The following is a 26,462-nucleotide window of genomic DNA, read 5'->3' on the forward strand; positions in this document are numbered from 1 at the left end:
GTCATTGTTCACATATGTGCATTCCAGTCCACTCTCTATGGCTGCCAGGTTACATCAATGTTGTGCAAACTGTTCTCGTTATACTAACAATGGTTGGACTTTTTCCAGACAGACCTCATATATTACATAAACATTTCTTAAGCACTTATTTTTACACCTTGTTAAAGGAGATATAATGATATACTGAACCATGTTCTCTAAGAGTTTATAATATAACAGGGTAAATGAGCCTTGTGTATAATTCTTACCCAGTACAGACCTCTGTAATAGTATTTATTATGTTACAGTATAACTGATTATTTTTGTTTACATTTTCACAATTAAACTGTGGTCTCTTACGGTCTCTTCATGGAAAGCTTGTCTTAACAATGATATCTCCCATTACTAACTTAGTACCTGGCACATAACAAATATTTGTTTAATTACTCTCTTAGCTGGGTGCTAAAAACTACTGCATCTCAGAAATATATTTTCCAGACAAGGGTCAAATCTTGCAGGCAAGTCAGCTGCAGATCTGATTATCATTTGCAAGCTTTCTGAAGAATATAAATATTACTGAGAAGTCAAAATAACTAGTAGAGCTATTTTAAAGAAGTTATCTAACATCCTAGCAGACTTGATTACAACTAATATTACAAAAATGCTTATAGAGTGTTTTAATTAAATGTACTAAGCAATGAAAAATTTCCATCTGATATAGTTTATTTTCCTGGAATACATTAGAAAATAAAACCATGTTGTCCAAGTTTTCCATCTGCTTATATACTTGCAGGAAATAAATCTGAAGTCAAATATCTTATAAGTACAGAACACAGGGCTCCATTCTCAGGTGAATGCGAGACTACTGCACCCTATCGGTCTTTAACATTACTTACTCTACAACTACCAATCCTGACATTTCATTATTCAAAAAAAAGTGCAACAAAGATGACATTTTTGGCTAGGGTTTGTTTATATAAGTAAGATTTCTATAGCAATAAAGTACTGAACTTTCCCCAAAACAGTAAGGCTACTTACTGAACAAGTTTCTGAGTTGTCTCTTTGGTAAGTTTGTTTCATTATGTTTAATAATAAACACATGACAACAGGCAACTCAGGTAGGCTGCCTAGGCACAGAGCACCAGCTGGTTTTGGTGAGACAGACCCAAAAACATTTGGTCACACTGATTGTGACAAGAGAATTACCCATGTGTCTAAGTCAACCACTGTGGATTCTCACTAATTACCTGTATCTTAAAGTGCACTGTAGATTTCCTTTTACTAAGGGAGAAAACGAATTCATTTCCAAAATAGTAATATGTATTTAATATGCAACAAAAATCACCCTCAAGTTTTCCAATCATATTTAGTTTTGAATTGTTAAACAGAGGAACAAAACATGTTATGAAATACGTTTTTTTCTGAGGTTTGGCTGAGAGTTTTTTATCACATGTATGAACTTTAAAATTGCACTTTACACTTAGAAGCTTGTCTTATAGTCAATGAGAACACACTCTACTTCCCGCTCCCTCAATATTAGGAAGAAAAAAGTAAGCAGGACATCTAACCCACAGCCCATGAACTGCATGAGGCCCAGGATGGGTATGAATGCAGCCCAACACAAAATCATAAATTTACCTAAAACATTATGAGATTTTCTTGTTTTCATTAGTGTTTGTGCATTTAATGTATGGCACAGAAACACCAAAAGGTCAGGCACCCCTGCATAAGGAGAAAAGTATATAGCATTTCAAATACAGTATGATTTCATTTGTGCATACATATATTTTAATGGGTGTATATAAAAATGTTCAGCCTGGCTGGTGTAGCTCAGTGGATTGAGCGCGGGCCTGGGAACCAAACAACCATGGTTCGATTCCCAGTCAGGGCACATGCCTGGGTTGCAGGCCAGTTTCCAGCAGGGGACACACAAGAGGCAACCATACACTGATATTTCTCTCCCTCTCTTCTTCCCTTCCCCTCTAAAGATAAATAAATAAAAATCTTTACAAAAATGTTCATGGTGGGTAGTTTTTGGTTAATAGGGTTTTAAAAATAACTTCAAACTTTTAATTCGTATTTCCTCTTTATAAAAATGTTCTGCATTTTTCAAATTATCTACAATGAATATGTACTGCCCCTATAAATAGCAAAATTAATAAATGTAACTTTCAAATACAGTCGTTCATTATAATAATCAGATAACACAATAAAGTTTGATACTTTCAATAATAAACTATAATTACCAAAGAACAAGTTTTTCCACTTATCTTCAGAAAAGAATCCTTTGTACATTTACTGAATTTTATCCTTACTGTTGCTTTCAAATAATTAAATCCTGAGGCTCCCTATTATAACCGAAAGAACACAAAATCGAAACAACTGTCTGATACAGCCAGTACAATACCACTGCTAGGAACAGGGAGATAAAAACATACTTGGCCAAAGAAAAATGACCTAATGAGTCTTTCAAGTTTTATTTTGCTCTCAACTCATATATTTACAAAAGTAATTTTATTATTTCACTAACAAGTATGAACATAAAAAGTTTAATTGCATCACACTTAGATTTAATAATTAAGTCTCTGCCATTAGAACAAGTTCTTGTATTAGTTCTAATGTTGAAACTTTCAAAATATGTTTTAAAAAGCTCAAGAGGAAAACATAGACTTACATATTACTAGAGAGTAAATTATACTGTTTTTAAATTTTTTCATATAAAGTAAATATTTGGTAGAAATAACCTTTACAAATAAAAAATAAATAAAAATGCAGAAAGGAGAGAGAAGCAGAATGCTCCAGGTTACGGCCTGGGTGGGGAAGTGGCACAGTGTATGCTTTTGGCAGCCAATTGTGGGACATAAAGAACTGATTGACACAATAGAAAAAAGGATGAGGTCTGTAGGGTTTGAGATGCCTGGAGTTTCAGAGATGTCAGAACTGAGGACACGGAGGTCGAATAACTTTCCCAGATTCACACTGCTAGTATTTTTTACTGGTGAGTGTTTGGACCCAGGCAGTCTGACTCCACTACTGATGTTCTCAAACAGTGTGCCCTTTTTCCTGATGCGTCAGTACTCGATGAAAAACTGTATTATTTGGGCTATCCGATTTTCTTTGAAAGCCCCTTTGACTCTCCATCTTTAGATACTATCGATCATGCTTAAAAATGCTGACTTAAGACCCCGGCCAGGGTGACTCAGTTGGTTGGAGCATCGTCCCATAAATCAAAAGGCTGTGGGTTTGATCCCCAGTCAGGACACATAACTAGGCTGAGGGTCCCATCCCCAGTCAGGGCATCTGCAGGAGGCAACCAATTGATGTTTCTTTCTCCCATCAATGTTTCTCGCTCTCTCTCCCCCTTTCTCTCTCTCCCCTACTTTCTCTCTAAAAGCAATCGAAAAAGAATGACCTTGGATGAGAATGAAAAAAATAATGCTGTCTTAAGAATGCCTGATATTTTATTTAATACTCAGTAAAACCAGTCTAAGAACTGGCTGTTTCCAACTGTGCAATATCTTTTCATTTAACCAATTACTGACTCTGTTAGCACTCCGGTTATAAAGCTGCATAGAATTTTCCCTGTCTGCTGTAGATCTATTTTTACTCCTAACCCTTGTTATTTTTAGTGCACATTCTTATGAAAAGCAGAGGATTTTAGCAATGCAAATATGTGTTATAGCCTAAACACTGGTAGGTTATGTACCTAAATGAATCTTAGTGACTTACCTTTGGAAGCTTGATAGGGGGCTCTTTGGATTCTTCCTCTTCATCACTATCTGACTCTCCACTCTGCACTGAGTTCTTAGATGCAGCTGCCAGTGATATTTCCTTTTTCTGCCATTCCAGAACACAATGACGTACATTGCAATAAATATTAAACGCAGAAGGATTGCTATGTAGTTTGATATCTGGTATGATTACTGTGTTTTCCAAGTTTTCAAACTGAAAAACAAGATAAAATATTTCAATTTCATATTCCTTTCCATCATTAATTCACATTTTAAATAAAAAATGGAAGATTAGAATTAGGCATGCTGGATGACTTGCAGAAGCCACGTAACTGGCAAAGCAAAAACAATCTCAGTCTTCTGAGTCAACTTATAGCACCCTTCCTATTGTACATACTTTGCCACTTTCTGAGTAACAGCAATAACCAACTTGACGAAGGCTGGAAAGAAGCAGGCAAAGAACTGAACAAAAACACCCTTTTATCCCATGACAGGAATTGAGCCAACATAGCTTAACTGATACAATATCAAAGGATATTAATTTCGGGCTTTCCAGAGGGACACCAAATGTATTGTTGAGTCTTCCACAAATGTTGAATTACATTCTGATTTCTTTTAGAAGTAGACAAAGGGATTTAAATATGTATCAGAGCTAAAAAAAAACACCCTTAATTTTAGCTAATTCTTTGAATTTCATTCTCATTCAAATAATGGTAATGCCATTGCAAATTATGAACATATGCTTTCCTCAACTTCTTTGCAGATTATGAACATACACTTTCCTCAAGTTCTTTCTTATCTATCAGTCTTGGTAAATGCAAAAAAATCACACGCTTAGAAATTTAATTGTTAAACTAAATAATTTTTGTCTCGTCCCAGCATTTTATTCATCAGACCACAACAACACTTTTATATATTTAAATTACAAATTTACAGAACTCTTCTAAGATATTCTACAAATCCAAATTCTAACAATTAGTACTTGAACAACAATTAAAATTAATTAATTAATTTTAAAAAATTCTAACAATTAGTATATTTTAGGAAGTATCCAAGAAAAATAAAATGACACCTCAAGTACCAAAAACATTTGGTCTCAAAAAATTCTACCCTTCTATAAATGACTGGCAAAAACCAGAGTACTCTTTATTAAATAAAAAATACACTAAAGTTAATTTACATATAATGTGTGACTATATCCTCTAGAGATATTTTTTTAAAAAGTAAATATTAGCAATCCAAATCCAACAATACATAAAAAGATAACTGATCATAATCAAACCAAACACAAGGCTGGCTCAACATTGGAAAAGCAGTATAATTTCTCCATACCAACAAAAATAAGACAAAAAAATATTAAGATATTATACATAAAGATAGAAAAAGCATTTGACACAAATCGAATACCCATTCAGATGTAGACAGACTTAGACTTAGATAAAAAGTCTAAGTAAACTAGAAACAGAATTTCTAAAACTTGATAAAGGGTATCTATGAAATACTAAAGCTAATGATAGTAAAAAAAATGCTTACAAGTTAAGACTGGCAACAAAGCGAAGATATCTATTCTAAGCAATTTGATTAACATTGTAATAGACAGGCTAGTGCAACAAGCCAAGAAAAAGAAATAATAAGTACAGTTAGAAAGAAAGAGTCTACAAAACAAATGCCTTTATTTGCAGAACACGTAAAGAATCTTAGAAAGTCTGCAAAAAAACCCCACTAGAAATAAGGTACAGATTTAGCAAAGTCATAGGATACCAGAATTATAGATAAAAAAGAGAGCCCTGGCCGGTGTAGCTCAGTGGATTGAGCGTGGGCCTGCGAACCAGAGGATCGTGGTTCAATTCCCAGTTAGGGCACATGCCTGGGTTGCAGGCCGGTTCCCTGCAGGCCAACTCCCAGCAGGGGATGCACGAAAGGCAACCATACATTGATGTTTCTCTCCCTCCCCTTCCCCTCTAAAGATAAATAAATAAATAAAATCTTTAAAAAAAAAGAGTAATATATTGTGTTGGCCAAAAAGTCCCCTTAGTTTTTTTCATAAAATAAAAGACACATTTTCATTTTCATCAGTAACTTTATTGATTTGGTTATTTTGAATATGTCCACTAACTCCCACTATTGGCTTCTAGTGGGTAGAGGCCAAGGGTGCTGATAAACATTTTCCAATGCATAAGACAGCCCCACAGTAAATAATTATTTGGCCAAAATGTCAAGAGTACCAAGAAACTTTGCAAACCACTTTTGACACGTTGGATCAGTCACAATCTCCTTCTTCATACACTTCACAAATCTTTTTTGGCATTTCAGTTGCATTTTTACCTTTCTTGAAATAATAAAGCATAATGTGCCAAAAACTTAAGTTTGACATAGTCCAGTTTGTTTGTATTTTCTTTTTTCCTTCCTTGCCTGGGGAGATACATCCAAGAGAAAATTTCTATGAACAATATCCAAGATTTTGCCGCCTAGGTTTTCTTCTAGGATTTTTATGGTTTCAGGCCTAACATTTAAGTCTTTGAGCCATTTTGAATTTATTCTTGTGTATGGTGTTAGAAGGTGGTCTACTTTCATTTTTCTGCATGTACCTGTCCAATTTTCTCAACACCATTTATTATATAAACCCTCTTTAGCCCACTATATGTGCTTGCTTTCTTTATCGGCTATTAATTGACTATAAGGGTGTGAGCTTATTTCCAGGCTCTCTATTCCATTCCATTGTCATACCGTATTTTTCGGACTGTAAGATGCACCCCACCCCCCAGCCCCTGGCCCAATTTGGGAGGAATAATAGTTGTTAATGCTTCTGTTGAGTTCTATTTACATTTCCATTGGTGAAATATTATGTTATTTATGTTATTAAATATTTTACCACATTTTTGCTTCAATATTTTACCCCTATTTTCCTCCTCTAAAACCTAGGTGCAAAATGGGGTAACAATAGCCTCTTCAACAAATGGTGTTGGGAGAACTGGACAGCTACGTGCAAAAAAAAAGAAACTCAAGCACCAACTTACACCATACACAAAAATAAATTCAAGGTGGATAAAAGATTTAAATATAAGCCATGACACCAGTAAAGTCCTAGAGGAGAACATAAGCAGGAAAATCTCAGATATTTCATGCAGCAACATTTTTACTGGTATGTCCCCTAGAGCAAGGGACTTAAAGGAAAGAATAAACAAATGGGATCTCTACAAAGCCTCTGCATGGCTAAAGAAAACAGTATTAAAATAAAAAGAGAACCAACTGTATGGGAAAACGTATTTGCCAATGATACCTCAGACAAGGGTTTAATCTACAAAATATACATAGAACTTACACAACTCTACTCTAAGACAACAAGCAACCCAATTAAAAAATGGGCAAAGGACACTTCTCCAAGGAGGACATACAGAGGATCCAGAGACACATGAAAAGATGCTCAATATTGTTAGCTACCAGAGAGTTGCAAATTAAAACCACAATGAGATACCTCTTCACACTAGTCAGTATGACCATCACAAACAAAGCAACAAACAAGTGCTGGAGAGGTTGTGAAGAAAAAGGGACCCTAGTGCACTGCTGGTAGGACTGCAGACTGGTACAACCACTATAGAAAACAGAATGGAATTTTCTTAGAAAACTAAAAATGGATCTACCTTTTGACCCAGCAATTCCACTGCTGGGATTATATCCTAAGAACCCTGAAATACCAATCCAAAAGAACCTATGCATCCCAATGTTCATAGCAGCACAATTTACAATAGCCAAGTGAAGGAAGTTACCTAGGTGCCCATCAGTAAATCAATGGATCAAAAAACTATAGTACATATACACAAGGGAATTCTATGCAGCAGAAAGAAAGAAGGAGCTCCTACCTTTTGCAACATCATGGATGGAACTGGAAAGCATTATGCTGAGTGAAATAAGCCAGGTGGTGAAAGACAAATACCATGATCTCACCTTTAACAGGAAGCTAAACACCAAAACAAACAAACAAGCAAAATATAACCAAAGACACTGAAATAGAGAACAGGCTGACAGTGATCACAGGGGAGAGGGGAGGGAATTTCAGGGGAAAAGGGGAAGGATTTACAGGAACAAGTATGAAAGACACATGGACAAAAACTAGGGGGTTGGATATGGGAGGGAGGTGGGGAAGGCTGGGGGTGGGGGTGGGGCTGGGATGGGAGTAAAAGACAGAAAACTGTGCCTGAACAACAAATAAAAGTAAATAAATAAAATAACCTAGGTGAGTCTCATGGTCCAAAGCATGTAGTATGTGCTTGTTCTTATGCCAGTGCCATGCTGTTTTGACCATCAACAAAATAAAAAGTCAACCCACAGAATGGGAAAACAGATTTGATAATACACCTGATAAGGGGTTAATATCCAAAATGTACAAAGTAGTTCCAAAAAACAAAAACAATGAAAAAATGGGCAAAGGACCTGAATAGACATTCCTCAGAAGAGGACATACTGATGGCCAATAGACATGAAAAAAAATGCTCAATGTCACCCACTTATCATCAGAGAAATCCAAATTAAAACCACAATGAAATACCATCTCACACCTGTCAGAATGGCTGTCATTAATAAATCAACAAACAACAAGTGCTGACAAGGAAATGGACAAAAGGGAACCTTTGTGCACTACTGGTGGGAAGGCAACCGGTGCAGCCACTGTGGAAAGCAGTATGGACATAACTCAAAAAATTAAAAATGTATCTGCCTTTTGACCTAGCAATCCCACTTCTAGGAATATACCCTAAAGAACCTAAAACACAAACTCAAAAGAACAAAAGCATCCCTACGTTCATTGTAGCATTATTTGCAATCATCAAGATGTGGAAGCAGCCAAAGTGTCCATCAATTAGTGAGTGGATAAAACAGCTAAGAGATATTTACACAATGGAATTCTACTCAGCTGTAGAAACATTTACCCTTTGCAACTATATGGATGAACCTGGAGAACATTATGCTAAGTGAAATAAACCAGTCAGAGAAAGGCAAATACCATATGATTTCACTCATATGTGGAATGAACAAACTGAATTAACAAACAAAACAGCGACAGACTCACAGATGGAGAGCAAATGAAAGCTACTGTAGAGGTTTTAGAGGGGAAAGATTGAGCAAAAAGGAAAAAGGACTCATGGACACAGACAACAGCGTGGTGATTGCTGAGGGGAGAGGAGTTAAGGGGACCTAATGGTAATATGGAAAAAATACAACAAAAATTAAATAAAAAATAAAATCATGGTATGATGATTTTAAAAAAGCATAATATGCCAAAAATGTTGCATATCTCCTTCCACATTCAATATTTATTTATTTATTTATTTTTACATTAGAAAATACAGACTTTATTTATTTTTTATTTAATTATTGTTCAAGTACACTTTTCTGTCTTTTACTCTCATCCCAGCCCACCCCCCAGTGCTCCCCACCTCCCTCCCATTTCCACCCCTGTTAGTTTTTGTCCATGTGTCCTTTATACTTGTTCCTGTGATTCACATTTAATATTTAAATGGCTGTACAAAAATTCACCAATTGTTTAAGTGCATGCTATTACAGCTGTCACAATATAATCTAATAAAATTGTTTTCAATGAAGTTAAAGACAACTAAGTGCTACTGAAGCCGCAGAATGGAAAAAAATAAACAAACTTTTTGGCCAACCCAATACCTGTATACACTAGAAGTAAACTGAAAATATAATTTTAAAAATAATAGTGTTAAAGTTATGGTCTGGAAGAAAATATCTGCAAACCACTTATCTGACAAAGAACTAGCATCTAAAATATACAAAAAAAATTTCACAACTCAGTGGTGAAAAACACAAGTAATCCAGTTAAAAAATGGTCAAAAGTCTTTAACAGACATGTCATTGAAGAAGATATGCAGAAGCCAAATAAGCACATGAAAAAAGATTCAGTATCACGAATCACTAGGAAAATATAAATTAAAACAAAATGAGAGCATATATGTAAGAATATTCATAGTTATATATGTATATATCTTACATACCTATCAGACTGGCTAGAATAAAAAATAGTGACACCAAATGCTGGTGAGACTGTGGAGAAACTGGATCTCTCATACATTACTGATAGGAATGTAAAATGATACAGCCACTCTGGAAAAAAGTATGGCAGTTTCTTACAAAATTAAACGTGCTTACAGTACAATACAACAACTGCATTCTTGGGCACTTATACCAGAGAAATGAAACCTTATATCATACAGAAACCAACACATGAATATTCACAAGCTTTATTCAAAGTAACCAAAAGCTGGAAACAACTGAGATGTCCTTTAGGGCGTGAATGGTTAAACAAACTGGTATATCCATAACAAAGAATGTTTATTCAGCAAAAAAAAAAAAGAGAAAGGTACACACTATTGCTCTATGTACTGACTTGGATGAATCTCAAGGAACTGTGCTGCGTGGAAAAAAGCCAACCTCTGAAGGTTACATCCTGCATGATCGCACAATGGAGAACAGCGTGTGGCTGCCAGAGGCGAGGGTGGGTGAGGGTGGAGATGTCTATGGCTACAGGAGTGGCACAAAGGATCCTGGTGATGGGACTGTTGTATGTGCTGACTGTAGCAGTGGTCACACAGACCCATGTATGATAAAACTGCACAGAACTACACATACACACACATAAACAAGTACATGTAAAGTAAAACTGGTAAAATCTGAATAAGATCAGTAGAGTCAATCCTGGTTGTGATGTTCTATGTGACATATTTTGTGTTTACTATGCAAGACCTTACCAATGAAAGAAAATGTATGGAGGGTATACAAGATTTCTCTGTATTATTTCTAACTGCATTCACATCTCAATCATCTGCAATCACCTCAAAATTGAAAACCAACAATTTTAAAATAATAGCATTTATAATAACATCAAAAATATAAAATAATTAGTTAAATTTAGTAAAGTTATCCACTGAAAACCAAAAATATACTGCTGAGAAAAATTAAAGGAGACAAATAAATGGGGAGATAAATCATGTTCACTGATAGGAGATTCAGTTTCAGTGAAATGAACATTATTCCTTAAATCTATAGATTCAATGCAACCCTAATAAAAATTCCAGAGATTTTTTTAAATGGAAATTTACAAGCTGATTTAAAAATATACAGAAATATAAAGGATCAAAAGCTAATAAAACAATTTTTTTCTAAAAAGGCTAAAGTTGAAAGACATATGACTTGATTTCAAAACTATTATAATATAGTAGGGTATTGGTATATAGATAGATAGATATATAGGTCAACTATACATAGCAAATTCCAATAATAGGCCCAAACAAATATGGTCGACTGACTTTTTACAAAAATGACAAAACAATTCAACAGTAAAAAATAAGTCTTTTTGAGAAATGATGCTGGAACGACTGAATACCAATGTGGAAAAATATGAACATCAATCCTTATCTCGTACCACATATAAAAATTAACTTGAAGGGGAGGGGGCAGTAACCAGAACCCAGAGGAAAACACTCATAGAGTCAGCAAGAACTGGCAACCAGGATAAAGGTAAAGATGCTGCTGAGCCAGAAACTGGACAATTACGTCTGCAAGCCAAGTGGCATTTATGGAGAGTTCCAAGAAACTGTGATCCAACCTTACATCCTTTCGAGGTCCCACAAGAACAAATAAGCACTTTAAGTGCTACCAAACTGGAACGTGTATTTGCAAAACCATTCCTTGCTTCTCTGGATGGTCTCTGAGATAGAGTCAACTGCTTGGCAAAGCACCCAAAGAGCCTGGCCACTGTCCTTTCTGGGGCATGTGATGGAGTGGTTAGAATTTGGAACTTGGCCAAATCAAACTGCATCCATACCATACAAGCATATGAGCATTCTGTATGAGGAATATGTACTTGTTTTCATGGGAATTCTTTTTTTTTTTTTTTACTGTTGTTGATGACAAAATGGTGAGGCAATGGAGAGGGATGCACCAGGCTTTGGAGAAGAGGAAGAACCACTACATACATTATTAGAAAAGACATGTATACAGGAATTGATCAGCACTGGAAAGAAGCTATTTTTGCCACATGTGAACAGCAAGTAGACATTTGGGACTAGTCCTATATGTTCAATGACCTGGGCATTTGACAGTATGAGTAGTACTAAATTTTACCCAACTGAGACATTTCTTTTGGGAAGCTGTGCTTCTGACAGGAATATAGTACTGTATGATATGAAATAAGCTACTCTTCTGAAAAAGGTCATCTTAGATGAGAACAAATACAAGTTGTTGGAAGCTTATGGAAACTTTCATTTTTCTGCAGCAAATGAAGATTACAACTTACATACTTTTGTTTTGCATGCACTGGATGGTGCACTTGGATAACATCTGTGGTGCTTGACGTGGACTACTCTCCAACTGGGAAAGAGTTCGTGTCTGCTCATTTTGATAAACTTATTCAAATCTTTCATGTGGACAAAAGTAGAAGCGGGGAAGTATATCACACAAAGAGAATGCAACATATTAGCTGTGTACAATGGACTTTTGACAGCAAGTACATGATGTATAGATCTGATGAAATGAACAGTCATCTATGGAAAGCTAATGCTTCTGAAAAACTGGGTGTGTTTACATCACAAGAAAAGGCAGCTGAAGATTTTAACCAGAAGTTGAAAGAGAAACTTCAGCATCGTCCTCATATAAAATGTATCGCTCATCACTGACATCTACCAAAATCTATCTACAGTCAGATTCAAGAACAGAGCATCCTGAAAGAAGCTCATGGACAAAAGGAAGTGAATCATACACAGCAGGCCCAGATCTGTGACGACTGTGTCGGAGAAAAAGAAATACATAGTGGCAGTTTTGAAATATTTGGTGTATTCCTACCAATACTTATGTATAATTATCATTATGTTTTGATTTGTGAACTCTACAAATGAAAATATAGTTAATCCTTTAACAACACAGGTTTGAACTGGCCAGATTCACTTAAGTGCAGCATTTTTTTTTCAATAAATACAGAGTTGGGCCTTTGTACTCCTGGGTTGTGTATCTACAGATTGAACCAACACTGGACCAAAACAGTATTTTCTATCAAAGGTTGGAAATCCATGAATGCAGGGGGTCAACTGAAGTTACACAGATTTTCAGTTGCTCAGTGGGTTGGCACTCCTAAGCCCCACATTCTTCAAGGGCCAGCTGTACTGGCCCTAGTACAACAGCTTTGTTTTGTATGTGTAAGCCTTTACTGTTGTTCATTTTAGCTGCCCTGAAACACTGTCTTTAAAAAGTGGCCTAATCAATAAGACTGTCCAACATTTTATCCTTGATCTATTTTCTCATTCCATTGCAGTATACAGAGTATTTGCAAACTTATTTTTACTGTTAGAAACTGCAAGTGTACTTTAATTTGACCTATTATAGACACTATATGGTTAAATTGACATATAAGACCAAACATCTCTTTGTGTTACCTTTAATATTACTTTGAGTAATTATTGCAATGATTCTTGCTAGAACTTCACACACATGTAGAAGAGTTATGTCAGTACGTTTTTCAATTGAATGTATTTTCCGTTCCATATATTTGGCTTTTTGAGACTCTTTTACATTTATGTAACTTTCATAAATGATAATTTATGGTCAAATAACAAAACATCATTTTTCTCAGCAAAAAAATAAAGTAAGTTGAAGTGGATTACAGACCTAAAATAACAGCTAAAACTATAAAATCTCTAAAAGAAAATCTTTGTGACCTTAGGGTAGATAAAGATTTTTTGAGACAAAAAAATGCACAAGTCATATTGAAAAATCAATTAATAATATTCGTAAAATTTTAAAACTTCTGCTCTTCTAAAACATTATATTAAAAAATCAAGCCCCAGGAGAAATTATTTGCAATGCAGACATCTGACAAAAAACTTGTATCCACAATATATAAAAGCTGTGACAATTCAATAATAAAACAGACAATTACAAAAAGGAGATCCAAAATCTAACAGGCATTACATAATAGAAATATAAATGGGTAAAGGCACATGGAAAGATGTTTTCATCATTAGTCATTAGAGACAGGTGAGTTAAAGATGTTTACATTATTAGTAATACCCCTGAATACTTATTAGGGTGACTAAAATTTTAAAAGCTAATAATACTGTATGTTTACAAAGATATAAAGTAACTGGATTTTCTCATATAATACTGGTTGAATAGTAAAATGTAGTAATCACTTTGAAAAACAGTTTCACAGTTTCTCAAAAGTTAAACATTCATCTACCATGTTACCTCCGAGGAAAGAGTTCATACTGCAGGCATGATTGCTCATTCCTTGTATTTCTTGACAGAAATACATGAAATACATGAACCATGACTGACCTTTGGTCAACCCTTGGGAATGTGGCCTTTAGTGTTTTCTTTGTTTTTAGTTACTGATGATTCTGTTATATAGGGCTGGAAAAATGGACCATGCTTACTGGCTTGTTTGATTGCTTCGTATAAATATCAAGATTAAACCTGTTTCAATCTGTGATATACTATGTGAAATCACCTGAGTCTCACTTGTCATGGCAGGTTGCACAGCAGGATATGTCTACATGAGCAGAGCCCCCTAAAAATGCTCAGATCCTGCCCCGAATGAGCTTTCCTGGGCGGAAGCATTCCACACCTATCTCTGTACTCACTGCCCGAGAGAAAGCGTGTCCAAGGAAGAACTAGGCAGCCTACACCATAGCTCCCGAGACACCCTCAGAACATTCCTTTTTCCCGATGCCTGCTATGCGTTACCTTTTGTTGTACTAAATCTTGGCATCAGTATAAACTGCTTTTGAGTCTAATGAGTCCTCTGGTAACTCACTGAAGGAAACACTGCCTAATCATTCTACCCCTGGTTATTTACCCCTCCCCTGCAAAATGAAAACATGTATCTACACAAAGACTACTTAAATATTCACAGAAGCTGTATCTGCAATGGACATAAACTGGAAACAACACAAAAATGTCCAATGGGTGAATGGATTAACAAATCAAGACATATCCATAAGAGGGAATACTAATTAGCAAAAAATGGATTAAACTGTTATTATGTACGACTACGTGGACACAACTCAAAGTCACTATGCTGATATCTGTGGCTGCCTAGAGACAGGGTTATAGGCAGAGATGTAATGGAGCAGAGGATGAGGAAACCCTTGGGATGATGGAAATTATGAGAACTTTGATTTTATCCTTCAAATCTCACCCACTGTTCACTTTAAATCCTTGTCTCGGGTTCTGCTATTAAGGATACTGACCTAAGACAGACTTGTTAGGTAGCAGGATGTTGAAGAAGTTTCCTGTATGATAGATTAGATTGCCCCTGTAGGAAAGTGAAGGCATTTGCTGGAGGGTGGGATTAACCAGAGGTTTGAGAAGAGTGGCAAAGTTTTGAAATGAGAGACCCATATGACCAGAAAAAATAAGGACAGGCTGACTATAAAAAGTCCATTTGAATGTGTACTGGTATCATTTAGCTCTTTTTAAATTCCCTTTTGCAGCACATGGTACTCACCTGCAGCGAAAGAGAAAAGAGCTGGATTTGTATTCATTTTGTAAGATGAGTCCAACAAATATACATGGAGGAAAGGAAATGGTCTGTAAAAATACATGTCTCCTAATCCCTGAAATCTGTGAATATGTTACCTCACGTGGCAAAAGGAATCCTATAAATATGATTAAATTAAATCTTGAGATGGGGAGATTTTTCTGGATTATCTGTGCAGGCCCAAGTAATCACAATGGTCCTTATAAAGGAAAAAGACTGCCAGGGCAGTCAGACAAGGAGAAAGTGTTAGAGTAACTCAGCATAAGACTTAACCAACAACTCCTGGCTTCGACAATGGAAGTGGGCACAACCCAGGAAATGCAAGCAGCCTCTAGAGGCTGGAAAAGCAAAAAACATGAATTCTCTCTTAGAGATTCCAGAAGGCATACAGACACACTGACATCTTGATTTTAGCCCAGTGAGATCCATTTTGAAATTCAGACTTGCAGAACTATAAGATAATTTGTGTTGTTTTAAGCCATCAAATTTGTGTAATTTGTTACAGCAGCCACAGAAAACTAATACAGTAGACAAAACAAGAGTTTTTCCAAAAAGACTGTGGTATCTAAGATGAATAAGGAGGAAACTGAATGAAGGAGATGCCTAACAGACGAGGAGAGAAGAGGGGTCATGACAGAAAGGAAAAAGGAGACAGTGCCATTTAGCTAAGTGGCTTTTTTAGTTTTGATGAAAAGAAATGTTTGTTTTTAAATAATATGGGAATAAAGCCCATTTTAAATATGGGTGGATGAAAAATAGTCCAAAAACAATGATAGAGGGCAAGAAGACTAACAAAATTTTACTATTTTATATGCTTATCAAGAGCAGGAAATGTTTCTTATTCATCTTTCTATCCCAAATACCTAGCATAACCAGCCTGTAATTAATATCTGAAGACTAAAAGGATGCAAGTTTTTATATCACTCTTATCACCAACTGCTCCTAGAAACCAGACTGCAGATAGAAAACCTGAGGCCTAGATAAGAGAGCTGAACTACTAAGGGCACAAAGTGAGAAACAGAATTCAAAGGGACAAAAGACTTGACTCCCCACCTCATCCTGGATATCGTGTGCTACCACTTTTAGGAAAATCACCAAAGGAAACCTTAAAAGAACTTAAAAAGATCTTCAAGATTCCCATACTGTGATACTGCACATAACTCCAAAAAAGTGGAAAGGGGGTACAGGTTGGGTACATATTTATTAATGGTTTTTATATATAGTAAGTATATCAAAAATACTCTCTACTTCCTATCTTCTACCTAGAAGCAGAAGTTATAAGAGGTGACATAGTGAAAATATATAATTTATCTGACCACCCAGCAATATTGTCCTGAGGGTAACCACCCCTCTCCCATTCATCAGAGAGCTCACCTCTAGCCAAACTACCCCACCCCCAAGGTCAAAGCACATGATACACGTCAATCAAAATATCATACCCAAGACTTTCTGCTGGAACCAGTAGAAAAGACAGTCTCTTAGTTTAATGAATGACGTTGGAGCGCCAGCAGCCCACACACAGAATAGCTGCAATAAGCCAACACAAAGAGAAAGCAGAAGCAAGAGATGAAGATATAGATTTAATGAATTATTTAATCCCTGGATCCAGCTGTGTCTCAAGACAGAGCCACCAAAAAAATTCCATCCCTTATCCTATTGGGGTATTTTTGTTTGCTTGTTTACTACTTTGAAGTTGATTTCTCTCAGTTACAATAGCAAGAACACTAACTTAAAAGAGCAGGAAACAATTGTCTCTACAACTTAAATATGATACACAGGCCAAGCTAAGCTATTGCTTCTTTAACCACAAATGGAGGTGTTCAAAAGGCATACTTCTGACTCCTATCTTCTTCATGTCTAGGCTTCTTAGTACTGTTCAAAAAAGAAAGACTCTTTTATAGAAAGTGGAATCTGGAACTTGGAAATGTTTATGAAAAAACTAGATGGTTTTACAGCAAGGATTTCTGTATTAGATGGAAAATGAGATCCTTGATCGCTGAGGTCCTATCTAATTAAAATCTTCTATATTGTATTTATTTTCTTTTGCACAGCCACCCATAATCAAAAGAATCTCAGAACATAGATGCACCATGATGCTCCCTAATTCATCACACATGCATATGCATGTGATAAACCCAAATTCAAGTCCCAATTCACAAGCCAAAATTTTACTATTGCACTACAGTACAGTAGTAAGTAGTTAGAGTGAAAAAGAAAAAAATGTTTATGTTCCCCCCAAATCAAAGATAAAAAACAGTAATTTTTAGAATCTAGATATTAACTTACAGGCTACTGGTAAAAATATGAAGCTAAACTGTGTAATTAAATAATAAAGGGCTTCTAAAAATTACTTGAGCACAGAAAAGTGAAATGGTCTGCTAACTATGAGGGGGAACACCCCAAACCCAGAATTTATTTATAAAAAATTGTGTATTTATTCTTACATGTTTAAATTTCAGCTACCTTCAAAGTACCCTGATCTCCATTTGATGCAATAACACCTATTGAGATGTTTTTTTCCACAGTTCAAAAATAGTTTTTGAACTCAATGACTCTGATGCCTCTTAGTGCTTCTGCCATTTTTTTTTCTTCACCTCTTTCACATTGGCAAAATGTTTCCCTTTGAGGACTTTTTTTATCCATGGAAACAAAAAACAGTCTCTTGGGGCAAGATCAGGTGATCGGGGAGGGTGGGACACAGGGCCATGCTGTTTTTGGTCAAAAACTGCTGAAGACTCAGCACAGTGTATACCCATAAATCTTCCATCATGAAATGGGCAAACATATTGAATGAGTCTTCAAAAAAAATTCACTGAAGCTAAATACAGCCTCTCACAACAACGCCAGCTGGTACATTGATATAAATGGGTTCCTAGAATACTCACCTAGCCAGGGAAGGCTGTACTACAAGGGGCCCACTATCCAGAAGATTCCATTTTTTAGGAGGAGTCCCCCCTCATATGCTTACACTCACACCTTGTTAATCTTGGCATTTTAATTCAAATCACTACATGAAAAACTCCTTATTCCCATAAATTGCCAACAGTTTACCTTGCTTCTTGTCTTGACTTTTGATTTGCTCTTCTGTTTTCTTTTCAACTTCTTCTTATTTAAAATTTTCTTATTCCTAAAAACATAAAAAACATGTAAAAATTATGGAAGTCTACTTAGGACATACAAAGCTATTAAAAATAAGTACTTCTACAGTAGACACATGAATATTTATTCTATGAACTTTCTTTCTATGAAACAGTATACTCTATATGTACATATAAGAATACTACTATAAAATGTAGCTACTGAGATGAAATAACACAATACTGGATATCTGAGAAATACACATGAAATGATTAAAAATTTGAAATCTGCCAATACTTTAATAAATTAAAAAAATTTAAAGGCATCAAATGGGGGGTTTTAAACTTTATTCAACAATGGGGATGCTAATAAATATCAACTATGTTCCTCTCCCAGAAAAATCTACTCTTTGTAGTGAGGGCTGCAGTGCAAAAGGCTCAGGATTCTATTTTCAATGAATGACTGTAAGAAAACGCCAACTCATACACTACTCACACCAGTACCTGGTTTTTCATTACCTTACAACCCTAACACCAAATTATTCTTTAAAGAAAAAGAAACCTCTGTAAAAGACTTTGAGAAAAATGTGGAAAATAATGAGAATTAGAGTGGAAGAAACAAGAGTCACAGAAAACATTTTAATTTCATTTAGTCTACCATGCTGAGGTACATACTTCTAGGTACTAAAGATACATGGTAGAAAGACAGTTCTTGCCTCAAGGAGTTCAGACACTTGGATGAAAAGCAAGAGAGTGTTACTGCTGTAATAAATACAAAAGGTGAAGAGGAGGAGTAGGAGGAGGAGAAGAAGGGATAGAAAGAGGAAAAGGAAGAGCTTCTACATGGTATAGAAGTCAAGTCCATGGCACTTGGTAACCGATTTAGTGGAAGTTGTAGTCACTTAGTGGTAACGATGTCAATCAGAAAAATAGGGAAGACAAGGGGAAGAATTAGTTTGATAAGGGAAAAAATGGTTTGATTTTCAAGATGTTTTTTTATTTAACAAGATAGGTGTGAACAAGCATATGAAAAATTTTCCCGATCCTTCGATTTCATTCCTGAAATGAAAAGAACCTCAAAATCTTGTCAATTAATGAATACATCTCATAAATAGTCCTTCAATTTGTCCACACCATCTCTATTGCTGTGATGCCAATAATCTAAGTTACCATCACCTGCCTGGACTACTGCAAAAGCTTCATATCTCATTTCTTATACTTGCCCCCCTTAATCCATTCTTCACATAAAAAGACCCGTCAACACTTAACAACACAAATCTGAATAGCTAATTCTTCCACTTAAAATTTGGTGAATACCTTCTCAATTGTCTAAGAATAAAGTTTAAAGGCACTGACATGGTTTATCATATCCTCTACCAAGATCGGACCTTTCCGCTTGTCTCTCCTGCCTCATTTTTCAGTTGTCTCCAACTTGTTCATCACACTCCAGCCACAAAGACATCCTTTTCAATTGTGTGAATCTGCTAAGCTCCTATGAGGCTTTACAAAGGTTATCCCTCTACTGGAATTCTCTCCCACATCTCCTGCTAAACACTATTCATCTCTGAGGTCCCAGTATCTATGTGCCATACTCAGGAATGTCCCAGACTGGATTAGCTCCCTAATATACACTCTCCCTGCATTTTATACTTGTGTTTCATGTGTAATCTACAACTGTAACTATATAGAGAATTATCTGTTTAATGCATCACTCCCTCAACAAGATAAATACGAGACTGCAGAAGCTGTGTCTCTCGTTAGCCTCCTCGCCAAGAAAAAGACCTGGAACTCAATACTATTTTGAGAGAAAGAGAAGTAGGACAGAAGGGAAAGAAAGGGTAGAAAAGAAGGAAGTCCAGAGCTACAGCTACAAGCCTTACTCAAAGAGTAACACAGGGAGAGGACCAAGGACTGATCCATACAGACACCAAATATTAAAGGACCCCTAGCCAGAAATGTCCATTAAGGAGGTATCCATGGAATTATTTTATGCAGATTTTGGTGCACAGAAGGGCATGGAAACCATGTGCACGGATGAGGTTTCCCCATGATAGTAAGCTACAAAGGTAAAGAGAGTGATCGATAGCTACCAAATGCTACACACGAACAGATATGCCTGCTTACACAATCTTATTCAACTATGAGCAATGAAGAAGGCCTATTTCAAAGCCATAATTTCAGCACCTGAATCAGTGCCTGATACATCATGGATGTTCAAGAAATGTCAGATGAATAAATAAGTTAATGAAAATATATCTCATATATGGCTTAGGAAACTAACCTCCCTTTATACTAAAGTTTTTGTGATTAAAATCAGTTATTTGAGCAACAGGAGTATGTAACTGTGAAATGTTACAATTCTATAAAGTTACTCTTCTATACAATTTATAAAAATATCAAGAGTCACTCAAAACGAAACTTCAGAGAAACAGAATATGAGTATGTAAATCCAAATTAAGATTCATTTTCTGAAAACTAGTTATCATGAACTTAAATTTTCACTAATATACACCAATATTTTTGTCTGCTTTGTTTAATGGACTTCTTGAAAGTTCAAATGACTTCACATGTATTCCTAAAATAAAATATTTCTTTCTATGCATTCAACATTTAATAAATTCTAACAATTCAAATGAATCTGAACCCACTAATTCCTGAATGTAAACCAGCTGAAGAATCAACTTGCCCCAAAACATCCTAAATTGACTTTACTGTGTTCTTCATAAATTTGGATTGTTTCAGAAGTAGAGGGTTGTTCAAAGGAGCCAGTAATAAATTTAAAATTATATGAAAATTCATATTCAACATTAGAAAACAAAAATGCTACATGTTACTATAGCATCCCATTATATAACTGTATTTGAGAACTAAGCTTAAGTAAACTTTTGATAATATCTGAGAATGAACAGATAAAAGAAAAATTCTAGAAACCAGTCTTACACATCCACAATTCACCTTGAAATTCCTCATGATTCAGCACTTAAAACCCCCTATCAAAAAGAAGCTTAATGAAGAATGTCTGGAATTCCTCCTATAAGATTTTTAGTCTTTTCACAAAAAGAACCCCGTGCCCATGAGATTTGAAAGAATTATGGGTAGTAATGAAAGACAAAGGTTATTAATGTGCTTTAATTACTTATTTTATATATTTACTTTAAAGATTCCAAAGAAATATCCTTTTAAAATATTTTATTTATTTATCTTTAGAGGGGAAGGGAAGGAGAAAGGCAGAGAAATCTCAATGTATGGTTGATTCTCATGAGTCCCCCCACTGGGAACTGGCCTGCAACCCAGGCATGTGCCCTGACTGGGAATCGAACCTGGATTCTCTGGTTCATAGGCCCGTACTCAATCCACTGAGCTACACCAGCCAGGGCCCAAAGAAATATTCTTAATAGCAACCACTGTTTAAGGAAAACCAAACACTTCTGCAATATGAGAACAAATAAATTTGGCAAGTTATTCCATGATATAGCTCATCAGTTCCTCTATCAGATTATTACTGAGTGTGTTTCTAACAAAACCAAAATTAGTCATGATTTAATTTAAAACCTCTCTCACTCTGAATCTGTTTCTTCATCTGTAAAATAGCAAAATTAAGGAGATTATCTCTGAGGTTCCTTTTAACTCTAAAATGCTAGGATTTTAATACATTCAAAGAACTTTAGGAATAAGAGGGTTTCAATTTTTAATTTCCCTTAGTTATGAGCAATGAAAAACATTCTGAGTCTCTGGTCTAAGGCAGGAAAAGGCTTCATTTTTTTTCTTCTGTAAAGGACTATGTAGCAAATATTTCATGCTTTGTAGGCCATAAAATCTCCATTGCAATCAAACACTACAGCATAAAAAGCAGCCACAGACAACACATAAAACAGATGAGCATAGCTGTGTTACAATAAAATTTTACTCCTGGATGCGAGAATTTGAATTTCACAAAATTTAATGACATTTTCTTCTTTTTATGTTTTTTAACATTTCAAAACATAAAAACTATTCTTCACTATTCTTCACAGAGCACACAAAAACAGGAATTGTGCTGAGTTGGTCTGTGGACTAATTTGTTGACTCCTAGTCTATAGCATATTTTGATAAACAGGCTCATATCAGAAAGAAAAATACTTAATTAATCTTATATGATTCAGATAGAACTATTCCAAAACATCACTACGCTTATACAAATAAGCACTCTAAAATTATCTTTTTCTTTTTGCAAAGATTAACTCCTTACTTCCACTTCCCTAAAGTAAGATACTAGATAGAAGCAAGCCACTGTTCTATCCTCAAAACCTAGACTAACATAAGAAGCTGTGGAAGCAATTAAGGACTAGATGAACTGGAAGTCCAGATATGGAAAAGCACTCCCTAGAGTGAGCCCAAATTATTATCAGCATATTCTTCCAAGAGGACACCTGTGGAGTTTGGATACCAGTGAGAATTGAGCTCGGTTTAAACAGACATACTCTATGAAAAAGAGAAACCAGAAACTACTGGAGCTTTAGACTACTGCATGGGTTGGAATGACAGACAGGAAATCTAGAAAAACCCCAAATACATGGCCAGTTTTCCCAATGGTAGCTCTGCTTAGTGATGGGGCAGTGAAGAAGGACAAGGAGGTTAGGCCAACAGGTCAGAGTCAGTTTCCCATAGTCTCCCAGTGTTTAGAAGACAGAATTCCAGCAGAGGAAGAATCAACTCAATCCTTGAATGGACTGAAGTAGCCAACTCAGATATTACCCTATCTATGTAATACAGCAAAGAACAAACCTCTCTAGAAGAAAATAACTGTTCTTTTACACCAAATGTCAGGCCCACAGAAGACAACCAAAGAAGCAAAATAATGTGACAGATAATCAAGAGAAAACCAGACAACTGGGCGGACTCAAGATAAACCAGATAGTGAAGTTAGAAGGCAAGGACTTGAAATAGATGCAAGGATTTAAAAAATAAAATGAAACAATGTAATTTTGAACAGAATCTTATTTTTTTTAAGTCACGTAGATTTTCTTAAAAAAATAAATATCTCAAATTAAGAACTTGTCAGACAATTTTAAGAGCACAGGAGACTCAAGGAAAACAGGATTCAAGGGCTTGCTGACAGGGCAAGAGAAAAATCCCTAAAAACTCAAGCACAGAGAAAAGAATGGATGAACAAAACAGAGTAGGAGATATGGGACACAGTCACATGGTCTCACATTTATGTAACTGGAATCCAAGACAAACAGAGGAAAAAAGAATGGAACAAAAGCATTATGTGAAGAGATAATTCATGACAATTTTATGAAAATATGAAAAGAAATCAACTGAGAGAGTCAAGAAACTCAGGGAAATCTCAAGCAGGAAAATGCACACACCTCAGCACACCAAATTCTAGGCACCAACTGCTGAATCAAAGGATAATGAAAAAAATCATAAGAGCATCCTGAGATAAAAATAGACACTCAAAAGAACAACAATAAGATTGCTCCCATTTTTTGTGTTACAAAGTGCAAGGGAGTGCGGAAGAGGCAACCTAGCAACTGGAATTACATACTTATCAAAAACACCTTTAAAAATGAAGACAAAAATAGAGATATTTTTGGATACACAAAAGTTGATGTAATTCATTATCAATATACCAATACTATAAGAAATACAGAAGGAAGGTCTTCCTTTAATAATTGTCATGGTGACTGAAGGAGACGTGATTTAGGATGGTAAACACAAAATAGACCATACACATAATCTAATATTATAGAATTGCAAACTTGAAAATTATGTATTTATTAAGCAATGTCACCTCAATAAATTCAATTAAAAATAAAATGTAAAAAAATGTAAAATAATAATTGTTATTTCAAAATATTAAATAAGAAGACACAGAATAAAATGTAAAAGGATAGAGAAGATACCATATTTTGCCATGTATGATGTACACATTTTTGCCCAAATTTTTAAGGGAAAAATAATGATGCACATTATACATGGGTATAATGATTAAACACCATGGGCGTATTAATCCAGTGTATAATGAGCACAAAACCATAGGTGCATGTTATACATGGCAAAATATGATGTATCTTGAATACACTCACCAGCCTCCCCAAAGTACTAGTATTTGACAGAGTAATTTTTAAGGCCAGAAGTAATATTACAAATGAGCAGAGCATTTCATAATGCTAAAAGGGTCAAATCAAAGGAAAACATAACAACCTTAACTTTAATGTAGCTAATAATACCATGGCTTCAAAATATATGAAGCAAAATTGAAGGAATAAGAGAAAAAAACATTAACAAAAGAGCAGATTTTAACATATCTCTTCTAACTGATAAAACAAGAAGAGGATGAAACAGCATGGATATAGAAAAATTTAAAACATAATTAATCAATTTGACCTAATTGACACACATAGAAAAAACACAACCAACAACTAAAGAATGCACAATTTTTTTCTAATGCATGGCAGAATACTTTCCAAAACTGACAATATGTTGGGACACAGACAAAGTCTCAACAAATTTACAAGGGCTGTGATCACAAGAAAATTAAACTAGAAACCAACAGAAAGAAAACTAAGAAATTCCCAAATGTTTGGAAACCTAAAAACCAGAGTTCCAAATAAATTATGAGTAAAAGATTTATAACAGAAGGTTACAATGAAAAATAGAAAATATTTTCACTTAAATGAAAATAAAATATGACATCAAAATTTGTGGAATGCCCCCCAAAGTAGTGCTTAGGGAAAATAAATAGCTTTTCGCAAATACATAAATGCATATAATGAAAAAAAAGTCTGGAAGTAAATAATCTAGGCTTACAACTTAAGAAGTTAGAAAGAAAACAGCAAACGAAATGAAAAGAATATAAAAAAGGAAAATATAAAATAAGAGCAGTTATCAAGGGAAGAGAGAGCAAACACTTAATACAAAAAATGAAAGAGCCAAAACTGATTCTCTGAATTTTACTAATTTGACCCAAAGGCAAAGAAAGTAAAGGCAAAAAAAACCCCAACAAATTAAAGAGGCAACCAACCAAATAAGAGATGATATTTACAAACAACAGTTCCAACAAAGGTTTAATATCCAAAATATATAAAGAACACATGGAACTCAACACCGAACAATTAAACAATCCAATTAAAAAAAGAGGAGAATACATGATCAGACACCTCTCCCAAGAAGACATACAAACAGCCAACAGATACATGAAAAGATGTTCTACCTCACTAGTTATAGGGAAATGCAAGTCAAAACTACATTGAGACACCACCTCACACCTGTCAGAATGGCTACTGTGAACAAGACCAGTAATAACAAGTATGGGAGAGGTTGTGGAGAAAAGGGAACCCTCATTCACCGCTGGTGGGAATGCAGACTGGTGCAGCTACTATGGAAAACAGTCAGGTGGTTCCTCAGAAAATTAAGAATAGAGTTACCATATGACCCACCGATTTGTCTCCTGGATATCTACCCCATAAAAAACTACACACACACATACACATTTATTTGCAAAAAAATATATCCCTATGTTCACTGCAGTAATATTCATGGTGCCCAAGACATGCAGAGAACCAGTGTCCTTTGGTAAAGGATCAGATAAAGAAGATGTGGTACATATACACAATGGAATACACTCAGCCCTAAGAAAAGACAAAATACTGCCATTTGTGACATGGGAAGACTTTGAGAATATCATGCTAAGTGAAATCAGTCAGTCAGAAAAAGCTAAAAACCACATGATTTCACTCATATGTGGGATAAAAACCTAAAAATTGTGGACATAGACCACAACATGGTATTTGCCAGAGGGAAGGGGGTGAGGAAGGTGTGACTGTGGGGGGCCAATATGTGGTGACAGAAGATGGTTTGGCTTTGGGTGATGGGCACACAGTGCAATCAATATACAGATTTTGTTTCACAGAAATGTACACGTAAAACCTACATGATCCTATTAACTAATGTCACCACTAGTCACTGTAATAATTTTTTAAATGGTTCTCTGAAAAGATTAGTAAATGCAATAAGCTTATTATAAGATTTGTCAAGAAAAAACGGAAAACTATCTATCTGATAAATAAGAAGGGGGATGTCACTACAGATATGCCCATAAACTGCAAAACTGAAATAAGATGGACAAATTCCTTGAAAAAT

The 26,462-nt window shown here is 35.3% G+C and overlaps 1 protein-coding gene and 1 pseudogene across 1 annotated transcript in view; one reads left to right on the forward strand and one right to left on the reverse strand.

Moving 5' to 3' along the window:
* Window positions 1–26,462, reverse strand: part of MYCBP2 (MYC binding protein 2) — a 264,592-nt gene that overhangs the window by 215,443 nt on the left and 22,687 nt on the right. Inside the window, exons 2-3 of the mRNA XM_037059374.1 lie at window positions 18,310–18,385; window positions 3,709–3,924 (exon numbers count right to left, since the gene is read on the reverse strand). Of these exons, the coding sequence (XP_036915269.1) occupies window positions 3,709–3,924; window positions 18,310–18,385 (292 nt within the window). The remainder of the gene's footprint in view (window positions 1–3,708; window positions 3,925–18,309; window positions 18,386–26,462) is intronic.
* Window positions 10,189–12,599, forward strand: LOC118996104 (DDB1- and CUL4-associated factor 13-like; annotated as a pseudogene).

Source organism: Sturnira hondurensis, unplaced genomic scaffold (genome assembly GCF_014824575.4).
Source record: "Sturnira hondurensis isolate 20B ecotype Veracruz unplaced genomic scaffold, ASM1482457v3 Scaffold0010812, whole genome shotgun sequence".
In the NCBI taxonomy this organism is placed as follows: domain Eukaryota; kingdom Metazoa; phylum Chordata; class Mammalia; order Chiroptera; family Phyllostomidae; genus Sturnira; species Sturnira hondurensis.